The 16,057-nt window shown below is 39.4% G+C and overlaps 1 protein-coding gene across 7 annotated transcripts in view; it reads left to right on the forward strand.

Moving 5' to 3' along the window:
• The window catches only part of KLHL32 (kelch like family member 32), a 236,245-nt gene that overhangs the window by 181,674 nt on the left and 38,514 nt on the right, over positions 1-16,057 (forward strand). For 5 of the 7 annotated variants that reach the window (XM_055329990.1, XM_055329989.1, XM_055329992.1 and 2 more), the window contains one exon: positions 302-1,028. The exons of the other annotated variants lie outside the window; for them this stretch is intronic. In XM_055329990.1, coding sequence (XP_055185965.1) covers positions 302-1,028 — 727 coding nt within the window. The remainder of the gene's footprint in view (positions 1-301; positions 1,029-16,057) is intronic. 7 annotated transcript variants of the gene reach the window in all.

Raw genomic sequence — 16,057 nt, forward strand, 5'->3', positions numbered from 1 at the left:
TTCTCATTCTTTGAAAAGTGGTTATTGTTCACCCCAAGTGCTACCTTAAGTCTCTGTTACTGTTGCTTAACATTGCTCTTGACCTCTACAACAATGCTCGAGTTCTCATGTGTCTCTGTTGGTGCAGGAAGAAAAGATTCCTCAGCCAAGCATCAAATTGTTCTACTGTTACACTATTTTTAAGAAGAAAGAAATGGATCATAAGGTGTCAGAAAGAATACAAGGTGACCTGCCCATATACCTCTGCTTGGCTCTCTTTCTTACCTTTGTATTCTCTCATGCCCCCCTCCCTCTGTTTCAGCTAGCCGTGAGGTGGTTGGAACACAACTGCCATTACCAGTACATGGATGAGCTCCTGCAGTATATCCGCTTCGGCCTGATGGATGTGGATACTCTCCATACAGTTGCCCTGTCCCACCCCCTGGTCCAGGCCAGTGAAACTGCAACGGCTCTTGTCAATGAGGCCCTGGAATACCACCAGAGCATCTATGCACAGCCCGTTTGGCAAACTCGCAGGACCAAACCGCGGTTCCAGTCAGACACTCTGTATATCATTGGCGGGAAAAAGCGTGAGGTCTGTAAAGTCAAGGAACTTCGGTACTTCAATCCCGTGGACCAGGAGAATGCTCTCATAGCTGCCATTGCCAACTGGAGTGAGCTGGCTCCCATGCCCGTGGGAAGGAGCCACCACTGTGTGGCAGTCATGGGGGACTTTCTGTTTGTAGCAGGAGGAGAAGTTGAGCATGCTAGTGGCCGGACGTGTGCCGTGAGGACTGCCTGTCGCTATGACCCCCGCAGTAATTCCTGGGCCGAGATAGCACCCATGAAAAACTGCCGGGAGCATTTTGTGCTGGGGGCCATGGATGAGTACCTGTATGCGGTGGGGGGCAGGAATGAACTGCGCCAGGTGCTGCCCACCGTGGAGCGATACTGCCCCAAGAAGAACAAGTGGACTTTTGTGCAGTCCTTTGACCGATCGCTTTCATGTCACGCCGGATATGTGGCAGATGGCCTTCTTTGGATATCAGGTAGAACATGGCTCATGTGTTGGATTTGTCAAAAAGTACTTTCGCTGTGGCATGAATTTAAAAGTTGAGCTTCGGTAGTCGGGGCCATGTGTGACTGAACCCCTGACCCGAGGATGCCACCTCAGCTGCTGAGCATTCATTTCTTGGGCACCTGCTCTGTGGAGAGCAGTGTCACTGGAAGTAATCGACCTTGCGTGACCTTATTTTATTTTATTTTATTTTATTTTATTTTATTTTATTTTATTTTATTTTATTTTATTTTATTTTATTTATTCATGAGAGACACAGAGAGAGAGAGGTAGAGACACAGGCAGAGGGAGAAGCAGGCCCCATGCAGGGACCCTGATGTGGGATTCGATCCCCTGACTCCAGGATCACATCCTGGGCCAAAGGCAGGCGCTAAATCGCTGAGCCACCCAGGAGTCCCCCTTTCGTGACTTTCTGAGTGAGCAAAGTTTAAGGTGGAAATTAATGGCTCATCACAACCTTTTTCTTTTCTTTTCTTCTTTTCTTTTTTTCTTTCTTTCTTTTTTTTTTTTTTAAGATTTTGTGTATTTATTCATGAGAGACACAGAGAGACAGAGACAGAGAGAGAGAGGCAGAGACACAGGCAGAGGGAGAAGCAGGCTCCATGCAGGGAGCCTGACGTGGGATTCGATCCCGGGTCTCCAGGATCACGCCCTGGGCCAAAGGCAGGTGCCAAACCGCTGCGCCACCCAGGGATCCCGGGGTGCATAAATCTTTTTGATTTAGTGTTTCTTTATTCTTTGGATAAATACCAAGTAGCAAAATTACAGGGTCATATGGTAATTTTTTTTTTTTTAAGGAATCCCCAAACTGTTTTCCCATAGTGGCTACACCAGTTTGCATTCCTACAAACAGTGCATGAGTGTTTTTCTCGACATCCTCACCAATACTTGTTGTTTCTTTTGTTTTTGGTTTTAGCCATTCTGACAGGTATGAGGTACTATATCATTGTGATTGTGATTTGCGTTTTCCTGATGATGAGTGATGCTAAGCATCTTTTCATGTGTCTGTTTGCCATCTGTATGTCTTCTTTGGAGAAATGTCTGTTCATGTCTTCTGCTCATTTTTAAATTGGATTATTTGGTTTTTGGTGTTGAGTTGTATAAGTTGTTTATACATTTTGGATACTAACCCTTTATCAGATATTTTGTTTGCAATATCTTCTCCCATTCATTAGATTGTCTTTTAGATTTATTGATTGTTTCCTTTGCTGGGCAGAAGGTTTTAATTTTGATGTAGTCCCAATAGTTCATTTTTGCTTGTGTCTCTCTTGCCTCAGGAGACATATCAAGAAAAATGTTGTTATTATTGATGTCAGAGAAATCACTTCCTGTCCTCTCTTCTAGGATTTGTATGGTTTTAGGTCTCACATTTAGGTCCTTAATTCATGTTGAGTTTATTCTTATGTATGGTGTAAGAAAGCGGTCCAGTTTCATTCTTTTGCACGTTGCTGCCCAGTTTTCCCAACACCATTTGTTCAAGAGACTGTCTTTTTCCCATTACATATTCTTTATTACTTTATCAAAGATTAGTTGTTCATATAAATATGGGTTTATTCTTGGGATCTCTATTCTATTCCATTGATCTTTGTTTCTGTTTTTGTGTCAGTACCATACTGTTTTGATTACTACATCTTTGTAGTATATCTTGAAATCTGGGATTGTGATACCTCCAGTTTTGGTCTTCATTTTCAGGATTGCTTTTGCTATTCAGGGCCTTTTGTGGTTCCATACAAATGTTAGGGTTGTTTATTCTAGTTCTGCAAAAACTGCTATTAGTATTTTGATAGAGATTGCATTAAATCTGTAGATTGCTCTGGGTAGTATGGACATTTTAATGATATTTATTCTCTGAAATCCATGAGCATGGAGTATCTTTCCATTTGTTTGTGTCATCTTCAATTTGCTTCATTATTTTTTTGTTTTAAGATTTTATTTATTTATTTGAGAGAGAGCACGAGCAGGGAAGGGGAATTGGCAAAGAGGAAGAAGCAGACTCCCTGCTGAGCAGGGAGCCAGATGCAGTGCTCAATTCCAGGATCCCAGGATCATGACCTGAACCAAAGGCAGACACTTAACCAACTGAGCCACCCAGGTGCCCCTCCTTCCTCAGTGTTTTATAATTTTTAGAGTATAGGTCTTACCTTCTTGGTTAAATTTATTTGTAGGTATTTTATTCTTTTTGACACAATGCTGAATGGGATTGTTTTCTTAATTTCTCTTTCTGCTACTTACCACTGTATAGAAATTCAACATTTCTATATATTGATTTTTTTATTCCTGTATTCATTGTATTGTATCCATCTGTTCATTGTATCTACTTCACTGTATTCATTTGTCAGTTTGAGTAGCTTTTTTTTTTTTTGCTTGAATCTTTAGGATTTTCTATCTATGGTATAATGTCATCTGCAAAGTGAAATTTTTTTTTAAAGATTTTATTTATTTATTCATGAGAGACACAGAAAGAGAGGCAGGCAGAGACATAGGCAGAGGGAGAAGCAGGCTCCATGCAGGGAGCCTCATGCGGGACTCAATCCCGGTACCATGGGATCACACCCTGGGTCAGAGGCAAATGCTCAACCGCTGAGCCACCCAGGCATCCCTGCAAACTGAAATTTTTACTTCTTCCTTACAAATTTGGATGCCTTTTTTTCTAGTCTGTTTGCTATGGCTAGGACTTCAGTGCTATATCAAATACAAGTAGTGAGAGTGGACATCCTTATCTTGTTCCTAATCTTAGAGGGAAAGCTCTCAGCTTTTTCCCCTTAAGTATGATGTTAGTTGTGGGTTTGTCATCTATGGCCTTTATTAGTTGAAATTATGTTCCACCTAGCCCTACTTCGTTGAGGGTTTTTATCATGAATGTGACGTACTTTGTTAAATAGTTTTTCTGCATCTATGAAATGATGGTTTTTATTCTTTTTCTTGTTGATGTGATGTGTCACATTGATAGAATTGCAAATATTGAACCATTCCAGCATCCCAAGAATAAATCCCACTTGATTGTGGTGAATTATTTTTTAATGTTTATTTATTTTTTTAAAGATAGATTCATTTATTCATTCATTCATTCATTCATTCATGAGAGACACAGAGAGAGAGAGAGGAAGAAACACAGGCAGAGCGAAGAGCAGGCTCCATGCAGGGAGCCTGATGCAGGACTCGATCCCGGAACCATGGGATCGCCCTGGGCCAAAGGCAGATGCTCAACCACTGAGCCACCCAGGAGTCCTGGTGAATTATTTTTTAGTGTGCTATTAGATTTGGTGTGCTAATCTTTTGTTGAGAATGTTTGTGTCTGTGTTTCATCAGAGATGCTGTCCTGAGGTTTTCTTTTTTTGTGTGGTGTCTTTATCTGGTTTTCCTACAGGATAACACTGGCCTCATAGAATGAATTTGGAAGCTTCCTTTCCTCTTCTATTTTTTGGAATAGTTTGAGAAGAATACATGTTAACTCTTCCCTAAATGTTTGGTAGAATTCATCCGTGAAGCTATCCGGTCTGGACTTTTGTTTTGGGGAGTTTTCTGATTACTGACTCAGTTTCACTACTAGTAATCCATCTGTTCAAATATTCTATTTCTTCCTGATTCAGTTTTGGGAAGTTATATGATTTTAGGGATTTAGCCAGTTCTTCTAGGTTGTCCAATTTGTTGGCCTATAATTTTTCACAATGTTCTCTTGTAATCCTTTATATTTCTGTGGTGTTGTTATTTCTCCTCTTCCATTTTTGGATTTGAGTCCTCTCTCTCTTTTTCCTATTTTTTTTTCTTCTCTCTCTCTCTCTCTCTTTTTTTTTGATAAGTCTGGTTAAAGATTTGATCATTACAAAGAACCAGCTGCTGGTTTTGTTGATCTGTTCTATTGAGGTTTTTTTGCTTTGTTTTTAGTTCCTATTTCATTTATCTCTGCTCTAGTTTATGTTATTTCCTTCCTTCTACTGGTTTTGGGTTTTGTTTAGTCCTCTTTTTCAGCTCCTTTAGGTACAAGTTTAAGATTGTTTATTTGAGATTTTTCTTGCTTCTTGAGATAAGCCTGTATGCTGTAAAGATCCCTCTTAGAACAACTTTTGCTGTAACCCAAAGATTTTGGACCATTGTGTTATAATTTTCATTTGTCTCCAAGTATTTTTTTATTTCCTCTTCGATGTCTCAGGTGACCTGTTCATTGTTTAGCATCATGTTATTTAACCTCCATGTATTTGTGTTCTTTACAGGTTTTTTTCTTGATTGATTTCTAGTTTCATATTGTTGTGACCAGGAAAGATGCATGGTATGACTTCAGTCTTTTTGAATTTGTTGCGACTTCTTTTGTGGCCTAATGTGTGGTCTATTGTAGAGGATGTTCCATGTGTACTAGGAAGGAATGTGTATTCTGCTGTTTTATGATGGAATATTATGAATGTATCTCTTAGGTCCATCTGGTCCAATGTTCATTCAAAGCCAGTGTTTCCTTTTGATTTTATGTTTGGTTTACCTATCCATTGATATAAGCATGGGACTTACTACTTAGTATTACTATAAAGTTCCCTACTATTTTGTATTACTATTGATTACTTTCTTTACGTTTGTTATTAGCTGCTTTAAGTATTTAGGTGCTCCCCTGTAGGATGCATAAATATTTACAATTGTTATATCTTCTTGTTGAATTGTTCCCCTTATGATTATATAGTGTCCTTGTGTCTTATTATGGTCTTTTTTGAAAGTCTATTTTGTTTGATGTAAGTATTGCTACCCTGGCTTTCTTTTTTTACTTCTATTTGCATGATAAATGCTTTTCCATCCCTTTACTTTCAATCTGCATGTGTCTTTAAGTCTGAAATGACTCTCTTGTAGGCTGCATACTGATGGGTCTTGCTTTTTTATCAATTCTGTCACTCTGTGTCTTTTGGGGTTTAGTGCAATAATTGATAGGCATGTCCTTACTGCCATTCCGTTACTTGTTTTATGGTTGTGCTTATAGTTCTTCTCTATTCCTATCTTCTCTTGCCCTCTTCTCTCTCATGGTTTGTTGACTTTCTTTTTTTACATTTTTTTAAAGAATTTATTTATTCATGAGAGACAGAGGAGAGACAAGGGGGGGTGGGCAAAGACACAGACAGAGGGAAAAGCAGGCTCCGTGTAGGGAGCCTGACGTGGGACTAGATCCAGGGTCTCTAGGATCACCCCGCAGGCTGAAGGTGGTGCTAAATCGCTGAGCCAACCGGGCTGCCCGGTTTGTTGACTTTCTTTAGTGAAATGCATGGATTCTTTCTCTTTGTTTTTTGCATAACTCTTATGGTTTTTATTTGTGGTTACCACTAGGTGTGTATATATAACATGCATATAGCAGTCTATATTAAGTTGATGGTCACTTAAGTTTGAATGTATTTTTTTACCTACCCCTCCACATTTTAGGTATACACACACACACACACACACACACACACACACACACACACAAATATATCATGGCACTTCTTTTTGACCTGCAAAGTTTGTGCTAAAAAAATCACCTGATAGCTCTGGGGTTTCTCTGTATGTAACTGTTTTATCTTGCTGCTTTTAAAATTCTCTGTTTTGGGGCAGCCTGGGTGGCTTAACGGTTTAGCACTGCCTTCAGCCCAGGGCCTGATCCTGGAGACCTGGGATTGAGTCCCACCTCAGGCTCCATGCATGGAGCCTCCTTCTCCCTCTGCCTGTGTCTCTGCCTCTCTCTGTGTGTGTGTCTCATGAATAAATAAAATCTTTTAAAAAAAGTAAGATAAAATTCTCTGTTTATCACTACTTTTTGCCATTTTAAGTACTATGTGTCTTGGTGTGTACCTCCTTGGGTTGAATTTGTTGGGAGCTCTCTGTGGCTTCTGGAACTGGATTTGTTTCCCCATATGTGGGAAATTTTCAGTTATTATTTCTTCAAATAAATTCTCTGTCCCCTTTTCTCCCTCTTCTCCTTCTGGGATCCCTATAATTCTAATATTATTATGCGTGATGGTGTCACTTAGTTCCCTAAGTCTATTTTCATTTTTTATCATTTTTTTCTTTCCTGTTCAGCTTGATTGCTCTCCACTAACCAGTACTTTAGGTCACTGATCCATTCTTCTTCCTCTAGTGTGCTATGTATTCCATCTAGTATACATTTAATTTCAGTTATTGAGTCCTTTATCTCTGATGGGTTCTTTTTACTGTTACTATCTTTTTGTTAAGGGTCTCACTGAAATCCTCTTTTCTTTTCTCCAGTCAAGTGAGTATCTTTATGACCATTACTTTAAATTCGCTGTCAGGCTTATTATTTATCTCTGGTTTGTTTATATTTTTTGCTGTGATTTTGTCCTGTTATTTCATTTTGGACATATTCCTCTGTCTCCTCATTTTGTGTAACTCTCTGTGTCTGTTTCTATGTGTAGGGGAAATAAGCTACATCTTTTGCTCTTGAAAATAATGGCCTTATGAAGAACAGGTCCTAGAGTTCCTTGCAGTGCAATGTCCCCTATTCCCCAAAACCTGGTACTTTAGGGGTGTTTTGAGTGCATGTTGTGTATATCCTGCTGTTGTCACTTATCTACAATGGCCCTCTTTGTCTATTGTGGTCAGGATTTGATACTTGCATTATTAGTAGCTAGTGTGGGACCACCTTAGAATTAAGTTGAACCAGACCAGGCATTTGCCAGAGATGAAGTACCACTGAACTTTTGGAGAATGTGGGGTGGGGTGTGTGGTGCCAGCAAGGTTTGTGTTGATAGGCGAGTCCTGTAGCTGCCTCAACCAAGGCAGGCCAGGATAGAGGAAGTGGGCATAGAGAAGCATTCAGGGGCAGGTCAAGTGGTGTTAGCAAGGTTTATGTGGTTCTGCTGTGGAAGGGGATCTGGAGCTGAGGCCTGGCTGGTGGGGGCACGTCTGCAAGACGACATGGGATGGGTGCTTTTAAGTTATGTGGAGGGTGTTGGCACTGTGCTGGGCCCAGCAGGTGTCAATGTATCTAGGCTGGGGATGGGGGAGGGAAATTGTGCTCCCAAACTATTTTGTTCCTGAAAAGTCCCCCAATTATCCCTGTCCCTCCAGCATGCACTCTGAGAGTAGTAAACAAATTTTTCTCCTGTGTACCCCCAGGTGTTTCTCAAACTGCTGCTTCTATGCTGTATCTATGTGGGACTCTTTGTTGTGCTGTATCTTTAATAGTGGGGAATCAGTTACCTCTCACCCTCCCACCCCATGAACCTACTGATTTTTTTAAGTTCCAGGTTTTAAAACCCCTGATTATAAGATCTTGTGAATTTTCTCCCCTCTGCTTTTCAAAGCCAAATGATATAGGGATTAATTTTCTCTGTGTAGGTTTCCTGGTATGAGAGTCCTTTCTTTTCCCTCTGTGTGCTATGGAGTCCCTTCCTTCTATTGATGTTCCTGTAGGTCCATTTAGTTCTTGACTATGTCTGTGCCCTTCCTATCCTCTTTGATGTAGCCTCTTCTCTACATTTAGCTGTGGAGAGTCTGTTCTGCCATCTTTAGGTCATTGTTTTGGGTTATTTGCACTGAAGTGGTTGTTACCTAGTTGTAGCTGTAGGACAAGGTGAGCTTAGGTTCCTTCTACTCTGTCACCTTATTCAGAAGTCCTGATCATACAGTTTTTACTTTTGGTTTTGTTATTGTGATGTATCATGTTGATTGATTTGTGAATATTGAACTATCCTTGCATCACAGGAATAAATCCCACTTTATTAGAGTGAATGATCCCAATGTATTGTTAGATTTATTTTGCTAATCTTTTGTTTGAAGAATTTTGCATTTGTGTTCACTGGGGATATTGGCCTATAGTTTTCTTTTTCTTTTTCTTTTTCTTTTCTTTCTTTCTTTTTTTTTTTTTTTCTTTTTTCTTTTTTTTGTAGTGTCTTCATCTGGTATTGGTATCAGGGTAATGCTGGCCTCGCAGAATGAATTTGGAAGCTTCCCTTCCTCTTTTATTTTTTGGAATAGTCTGAAAACAATTAGTATTAACTCTTTAAATGTTGGGTAGAATTCACCTGTGTAGCTGTCTGGTCTTGGGCTTTTGTTTGTTGGGAATTTTTGATAACCAATTCAATTTTGTTACTAGTAATTTGTTTGGATTTTCTGATTATTTCTGGATTCTATGTTTTGGAAGATTATATGTTTCTAGGAATTTATCTGTATTTTCTGGTTGTTCAACTTGTAGACATGAAATTTTTCATAGATGGAGCACATGAGTGACTTAGTTGGTTAAACCTCCAACTTTTGGTTTTGGCTTAGGTCATGATTTCAGGACTGTGAGATTGAGCCCTGCATCTGGCTCAGTGCTCAGTGTGGAGTCTATTTGGGATTCTTTCCCTCTTCTTCTCCCTTCTCCCTGCCATTCCCCTTGTGTGCAATCTCTCTCTCTCTCAAATAAAAAAAATAAATGGAATCTTAAATTTTTTTCTAGTTATTTCTTGCAATCCTTTGTATTTTGATGATATTGATTGTTACTTCTCTACCTTCATTTCTGATTTTGTTTGAGTCTTCTTATCTTCTGTATGAGTCAGTCTAAAGGTTTATTGGTTTATCTTTTCAATGAACCATCTCTTGGTTCCACTGATCTTGTCTATTGTTATTTTAGTCTCTGTTTCAGTTACATGCACTCTGAACTGTATTGTTTCCTTCCTTCTACTAACCTTGGGCTTTGTTTATTCTTATTTTTCTAGTTTTCTTTTTTTAAAGATTTATTTTATTCGAGAGAGAGAGAGAGAGAGAGAGAGAGAGAGGCAGAGACACAGGCAGAGGGAGAAGCAGGCTCCATGCAGGGAGCCGGACGTGGGACTCGATCCTGGGTCTCCAGGATCATGCCCTGGGCTGAAGGCGGCGCTAAACCGCTGAGTCACCTGGGCAGCCCTTTTTCTAGTTTTTTTTAGGTGTAAGGTTATTTGAAATAATTTTGCTACTTGAGGTACACCTGTATCACTACAAACTTTCCTCTTAGATCTGCTTTTGCTGTGCCCAAAAGGTTTTTGAACTTGTGTTGTCATTTTCATTTGTATCCATGTAATATTTCATTTTCTCTTTGATTTCTTCACTGACCTATTTTTTTGTTCATTTAGTAGCATGTTGTTTGTGTTTCTGTTTTTTTCCTTTTTTTCTTCTAATTGATTTCTAGTTTTATACTGTTTTGGTCAGAAAAGGTGCTTGATATAGTTTTAATCCTCTTAAATGTATAGAGACTTGTTTTGTTGCCTAACATGTGATCTCTCCTGGAGAATGTTCCACGTGCAATTGAAAAGATTTTATATTCTGCTGCTTTTGGTTGGAATGTTTTGTATATCTGTTAAGTCCATCTGATCTAATGTGTCATTGAAGACACTGTTCCCTTATTGATTTTCTGTCTGGATGATTTATCCATTGATATAAGTGAGAGAAGCAAACACCTTTAAGTAAATCTTGAAGACTTCTCAGCTTTCTCCAATAATCTTTTCTAGTTGTTTAACATCTGCTCTGACAAAATTCTCCCTTGCATTTGAATTAAATTCATTTGTATTCTGCCCATTTTTCCTTCCACTGTCCTCAATAGTCAGGGAGACAGCGGTAGTCTTGGCTTTACAGGACAATGCCTCAGTTATTGGCAATTCATTGATTTTCATTGGAGAAAGATAGCTCATGTCAGGTTTTAAGTGCTCTATAATTAATGAATGAAGTTAAGAATTGGATTAACGAAGAAGATAAATGAGATGGATCCAATAATTGCTGGTCTTATATACCAAAAACATTAGATATGAGTGTGAACATTAGTATATGTAGATATCTTTAGATAAAAACTTCATTTATCTTTTAAGTATATATTTCAATATTTAAGAAAATAACCACCTTGACTATATCTTGTTGGCTTTGCTGAAGAAATTTCAGACTTGGCTACAAATAAGCCTTTACTAATAGAAGGAAAAGATATGTGCTTGACTTGGAAACAAAACAATGATGGATTAATGAAATCAATGTAATTTATATTTTCTTCCAACTTATATTCCTTCCATTGACTCATTTAGTTTTCATATGTCGTTAATGCATTCCTAAATTTTGCATTGCATTTCTAAGTTATATATGAATTTCTCACATTTTCCTGTTTTCTTAGCTTTTAAAAACTAGTTTTTAAAAAAATACTGCAGTTTCCCATACATATTCTTAAAGGTTTGAAATATTTAACATCTTCTTTAGTGAGGCCTTAGTAAAACACCGAAACTCATCCTAGACTGGCTAAATCTATCATCCTGGTATCAAGCTGATTTTTCTTTCAATATGAGTCTGTATGTTTCCTTTTCCATTTTATTAAATGTATCAACTTATTATAGATCTTATTGCTCTATCACTTTGTTTTTCCCCCACTGCGAAAGGAAATACATTTCCTTTGTTCTCCTTTTGCACTAATGTATGCTGCCTGTGTTAACCATACTTAATGAAAACAATCACAATTTTCTCAGGTTTGTTTCTCCCTACTGTGTACTTGAGATGAAAAACTCACTTCCCTGTGTATAGTACAATACCTTTAATTGGAAAGAAAAGGAAATCACCAGTGACATTTCTAATACCATCAGTTGTCTGCCTCTTTCCTCAGCACCAGCTTATAATAAATCAATTGTGAATCTAACCATGGATGGGGAAAGGTACTAGATTTGCTAACAGCCCCCTTAAAAAAAACAAAGCAGGTATATGTCACCCTATCACTGATTTAGAAGTGTTGCCCAGATTTATTGTTGCAAATAAAAATGTTTGAGGCTATTCCTTATCCTTTATCAAATAATCAAGTATTTCCAATTTAATTGATGAGGGGATCAGGTCATTGGCATACTTCTGGTAGTTTGCAAGCTTTGCCTGAGGTGAAGAAGTGAGGATTTTAGAATGTGGATTTTAGGAGCTTATTTCTGTTCCATAAAACACAAAGTGAATGTCTCTTTAGAGATTCAATATTTCTGGCATGTTCACTGGCTCTGCATACTCCCTCCCCTTTCTCTGTCCATTTTGGGGTCAGGACACCTTGAAACCTGTCCATGGTTTTTAAAATGAAACAAGCAGAGATGAATTCAGAAAATCAGGCTGTATGGATATGCCCATTAGCATTTAATTTAAGATGTTAGAGATAGTCAAATTTTACAGGCTCCTGTAGCATTTGACACTGTGACCCAATTCACAAATGCTCTACATCATTTCTACTTGAAATTCACAATACTGAAGCAAAAGAAGCATTAAATATTCTGTCGTTGTGCTTTAAAAGGTATGCTCTCCATTGTGAGGTATTGTTTGTGAACTACTAAAAAGATCCCTTTTTTTTGTGAGTGAAAATTAATCCTGAGCTCGTCTTGCAGAACAACTTACCTTTTCATTTTTGTCAAATGGCACCAAGATAATGGGAAGCTAACCACAAAATTAGTGCTTTAAAACTATAAACATAAGACAAATGCTACTATATTTATTCAAACGTGGTATTTAGTGCTTTCCTGATTCTCTTGGTGAATGCTACATCCTTACTTAGTCTTGTGCTGGTTCATAGATAAATAAGATTAATTCAGAAAACACACTTCCTACCCTCTAGGAGCTGACAATCAAAGAACTCTTCAGATATTTCATTAATGAAAGAACATTTGTTAATGCTTCTTTAACTCCCTAGAGGATATGTTTATTTTCATCTTGATTAAATTTATATGAAGCTTGCATTGCCCCATTTTAAATAACTTTAATTTTTTCAAACCTACTAAAGGGACTTTGGCTTTTCTAGTATTCATTAAAATTAGAACAATGTAAATTTCATAAACATTTTTTAAATGCTATAGCTTTAGCTTTTCTCTAGGTTTGTAAATAATACTTTACTTGTATCTAAAAAGTCACATACAAAATATTGGTAATTAATATGGGGGTGCAGTAAAGGCTGGCTTATGGTATCCTGAGGTCACAGGGCATGTGGGACTTGCTCTGCTTCTCACTGGCCAGGAGATGCTGAGCAACTTTCCTATCCTCCCTTAGTCTTCTTCCAGGCTAGTGTGGACTGACAAAGGAGAGTAAGACCTACATCCTGAATTGGGACTCACAGTGTGGTAGAGGGAACAGACTCTTCAACAAATGATTATGGTATTCTGGGTGATAGATGTGAGGATCGAAGTCTTTTCTCAGGGACAGAAGTGGTGTAAAGCAAGGAGGACTTAATGCAGGTTTCACGAAGGTTCATAGCACCTTCATCCTAACTTGGCCTTAGGTCCACTGGCTGCTTCCCATTTACTCATTAACCCTTCCCTCTCCTTGTGAGTGGGCTTCATGGTCCAAATATTTCAATAATTCTCCTGCCATCTAGCAAGCACTGGCTCTGGACCAACCCAGTGCCACTTTATCTGTGCCTATGCCAAGACAGCTAAATCCTGTGGGAAGAGGCCAGTTGACAGGAGGGCTTGGTGTGGGATCTGCTCAGCTCTCCGAGTCCTCTTTGTGCCCTACACTAGTGTCCTTCCATCCTCGCTACCTCTGCCCCCCTCAGCTCCTCCTCACCCACCTTCACTGCCTGGAACTTCCTCAAAACCCTCACCCCTCAGACTCAGAGACAGGACCTTTTCTTCTATTTTTTGGAGCAAATATCAGAGAGGAGGGTCTCACAGCAAGTCAGATGAGATGAGATGAGGCAGAGGAGAGTGAGAGGAGACAGATGGGCAAGAGGTAGATGGAAAGAGACCAACGCAGAAGGTTGGGAGCTAGTAGGGAGGAGGGTGCAGAGGAGGGGTCTGAGGAATAAGCCTAAGAATGTGGGATGGGCAAGGTCAGAGAAGGAGTGTTAAATCAAAACCAAAATGGAAAGGGCATGGTGAGAGGTGCCCAGTACTGCTGGGACATCACAGTCCAGAATATTCATTTTCTCTGTAATTTTCAATCAGGAACCCCTTGGTAACTTTAGTGAAAGTAGCTTTAGGGGAATGGAAGAAAGTAGAAGCAAGAATGTGGTAGCTTGGGGCATGGAAGGAAAATGACGAAGTAGAAAGTGCAGGTATAGGTCAGAAGCTGGGATACCATCTCAATTTGGTTTCCTAAATTGGAGTTTACCCGACAACTTTCTGATTCTTATGCTCCACCTACCTACCAGGAGAGGATGTGCTGTTTTGTTTCTAGGTACACACATACTTTTTTCAGAAAAAAGAATAGGAAGGAAAGAAAAAGATGGGAGTTTGGCTGAGAGAAGCGAGAGTAGCTATTGGGAGAAATCCAGAGTCAAAGGAGGGAACTTTTTTTAAAGGATGCAAGTGCATTAAGCATACTGGTATATAAAGGAAAGGAGAGAGCAAAATTGAAGGTGAAGGGAAGGGGTCATTCTTTGGTTGGTAAAGGCTAAGCACATCCTCTAGGAATGGTGCCAAGTCCATGGGACACCATGATGACAATAGGCACAGGGTCTCAAACAGGCAGGAGGGATTTGGACAGGAGAAGGGGAGACCCCTCAAGCTCTAATCTTGGAAGATGGGGAACAACTCTAGGTGTGGACCTAGAGAAGCTGCCACATGAGGGTCAGGAACCTGAGGAGGTTCCTTGTTGATGGAATCAAGTGAGAGACAGGGTTGTCTGTTGAAGTTGTGCTATGTCAGGACCATGTAGAGGGTCTGAGGGAGGTGGCCTTCCAGGGCGGGTTGGAGGTGGGGGGCAGGGGGTTGGTAAAAAAGCCTCTGAGATAAAGCAGAGGGAACTGACATGTTTTTAAAAATTAAGTGTCAGAGCTCTTATTAAGGTTGGAAACAGCAAAATGATGGTGACCCAGTTTGTACATTTGTCTTTTTTTTTTTTTTTTTTGGATACTCACTAAAGAATGGAGAGGGCCGATCCTTGGATTCACTCAAGATGGAAGGTTTTTAGGCTGTGAATAGTCCAAAGGATCCTATTGGAAGGGTTCAGCTTGTTGGGTTAGGTGAGTGTCAAGGACTTAAGGTTTGCTTGAGGGAGAACAAATGTGTGTCTCAAGTAAGTACATGAGAGAGTATCTGTCTGTTGCCCCTGCGGGCAGCTACCGTATGAGGAAGCCACCGGCCTGCTGGAGGTTTGGAGCTTGAAGATGTGGTATGTCCACTTAAAAGTTCTTAGTGACCTGGTATCCCCTTAAGAATGAAATTTCTGGGATCCCTGGGTGGCGCAGCAGTTTGGCGCCTGCCTTTGGCCCAGGGCGTGATCCTGGAGACCCAGGATCGAATCCCACATCGGGCTCCCGGTGCATGGAGCCTGCTTCTCTCTCTGCCTCTCTCTCTCTCTCTCTCTATCATAAATAAATAATAATAAAAAATTAAAAAAAAAAAGAATGAAATTTCTTCTTCGTTGCTTTAGACTCTTACAACCCTCTCCAGCTTTTTCTTTTCTTTTCACTTCTCCCCTATCCTTTACTCTTCCCCATCTGAAAAAGACAAAAACAAAACCACCATTGTATTGCAGTGAGATGAAACCAAACAGAAATGACCATCCACAATGCTTTTGAAGGAGCCAACTGGCTAACTAAGTATATAAACATTAAAATAAAAGAGCTAAATGGCTTTCAAGCCATCACTTTCAGTCTCCAAAATGATTAACAGAGGTTTCATCCTAAATGGACTTCCCTTTATTCTGGAGAAGTAGCACTTGTTTACCCTCCCATTGCTGCTCAGGAGATGAGGCTTAAAGATGTTAAATAATTTTGATAGATCACACAGCTGGTATTTGACAAAGTCAGAATTTGATCTCTGTGTCTCTGGTTTTTGAAAACCATGCTTTCGCCATAAAACCGTACAATCCAGTTGTTTATCGCTACAATAAAGGTCTCAAAAACAGATGCTTACATTGTAAAAAGAATTCCCGAATGACATGACTGAAAGTCAAAGATATACTGAAGAATTGTCATTCCTGGAGACTTGTTTAGATCAACGATCACTTGATTATCTTTAATTGTTTGACCACTTTCTCAGGGCACAAGAGTTGAGCCACAAAATAGACATTCCCTCCTTTTTGTGGAGAGAACAGTCTTTGTTTAGGTGATCCATTTGTGTCTGACCAGATGGATCTAAA

The sequence above is a fragment of the Nyctereutes procyonoides genome, unplaced genomic scaffold, assembly GCF_905146905.1.
Source record: "Nyctereutes procyonoides isolate TBG_1078 unplaced genomic scaffold, NYPRO_anot_genome, whole genome shotgun sequence".
NCBI lineage: Eukaryota > Metazoa > Chordata > Mammalia > Carnivora > Canidae > Nyctereutes > Nyctereutes procyonoides.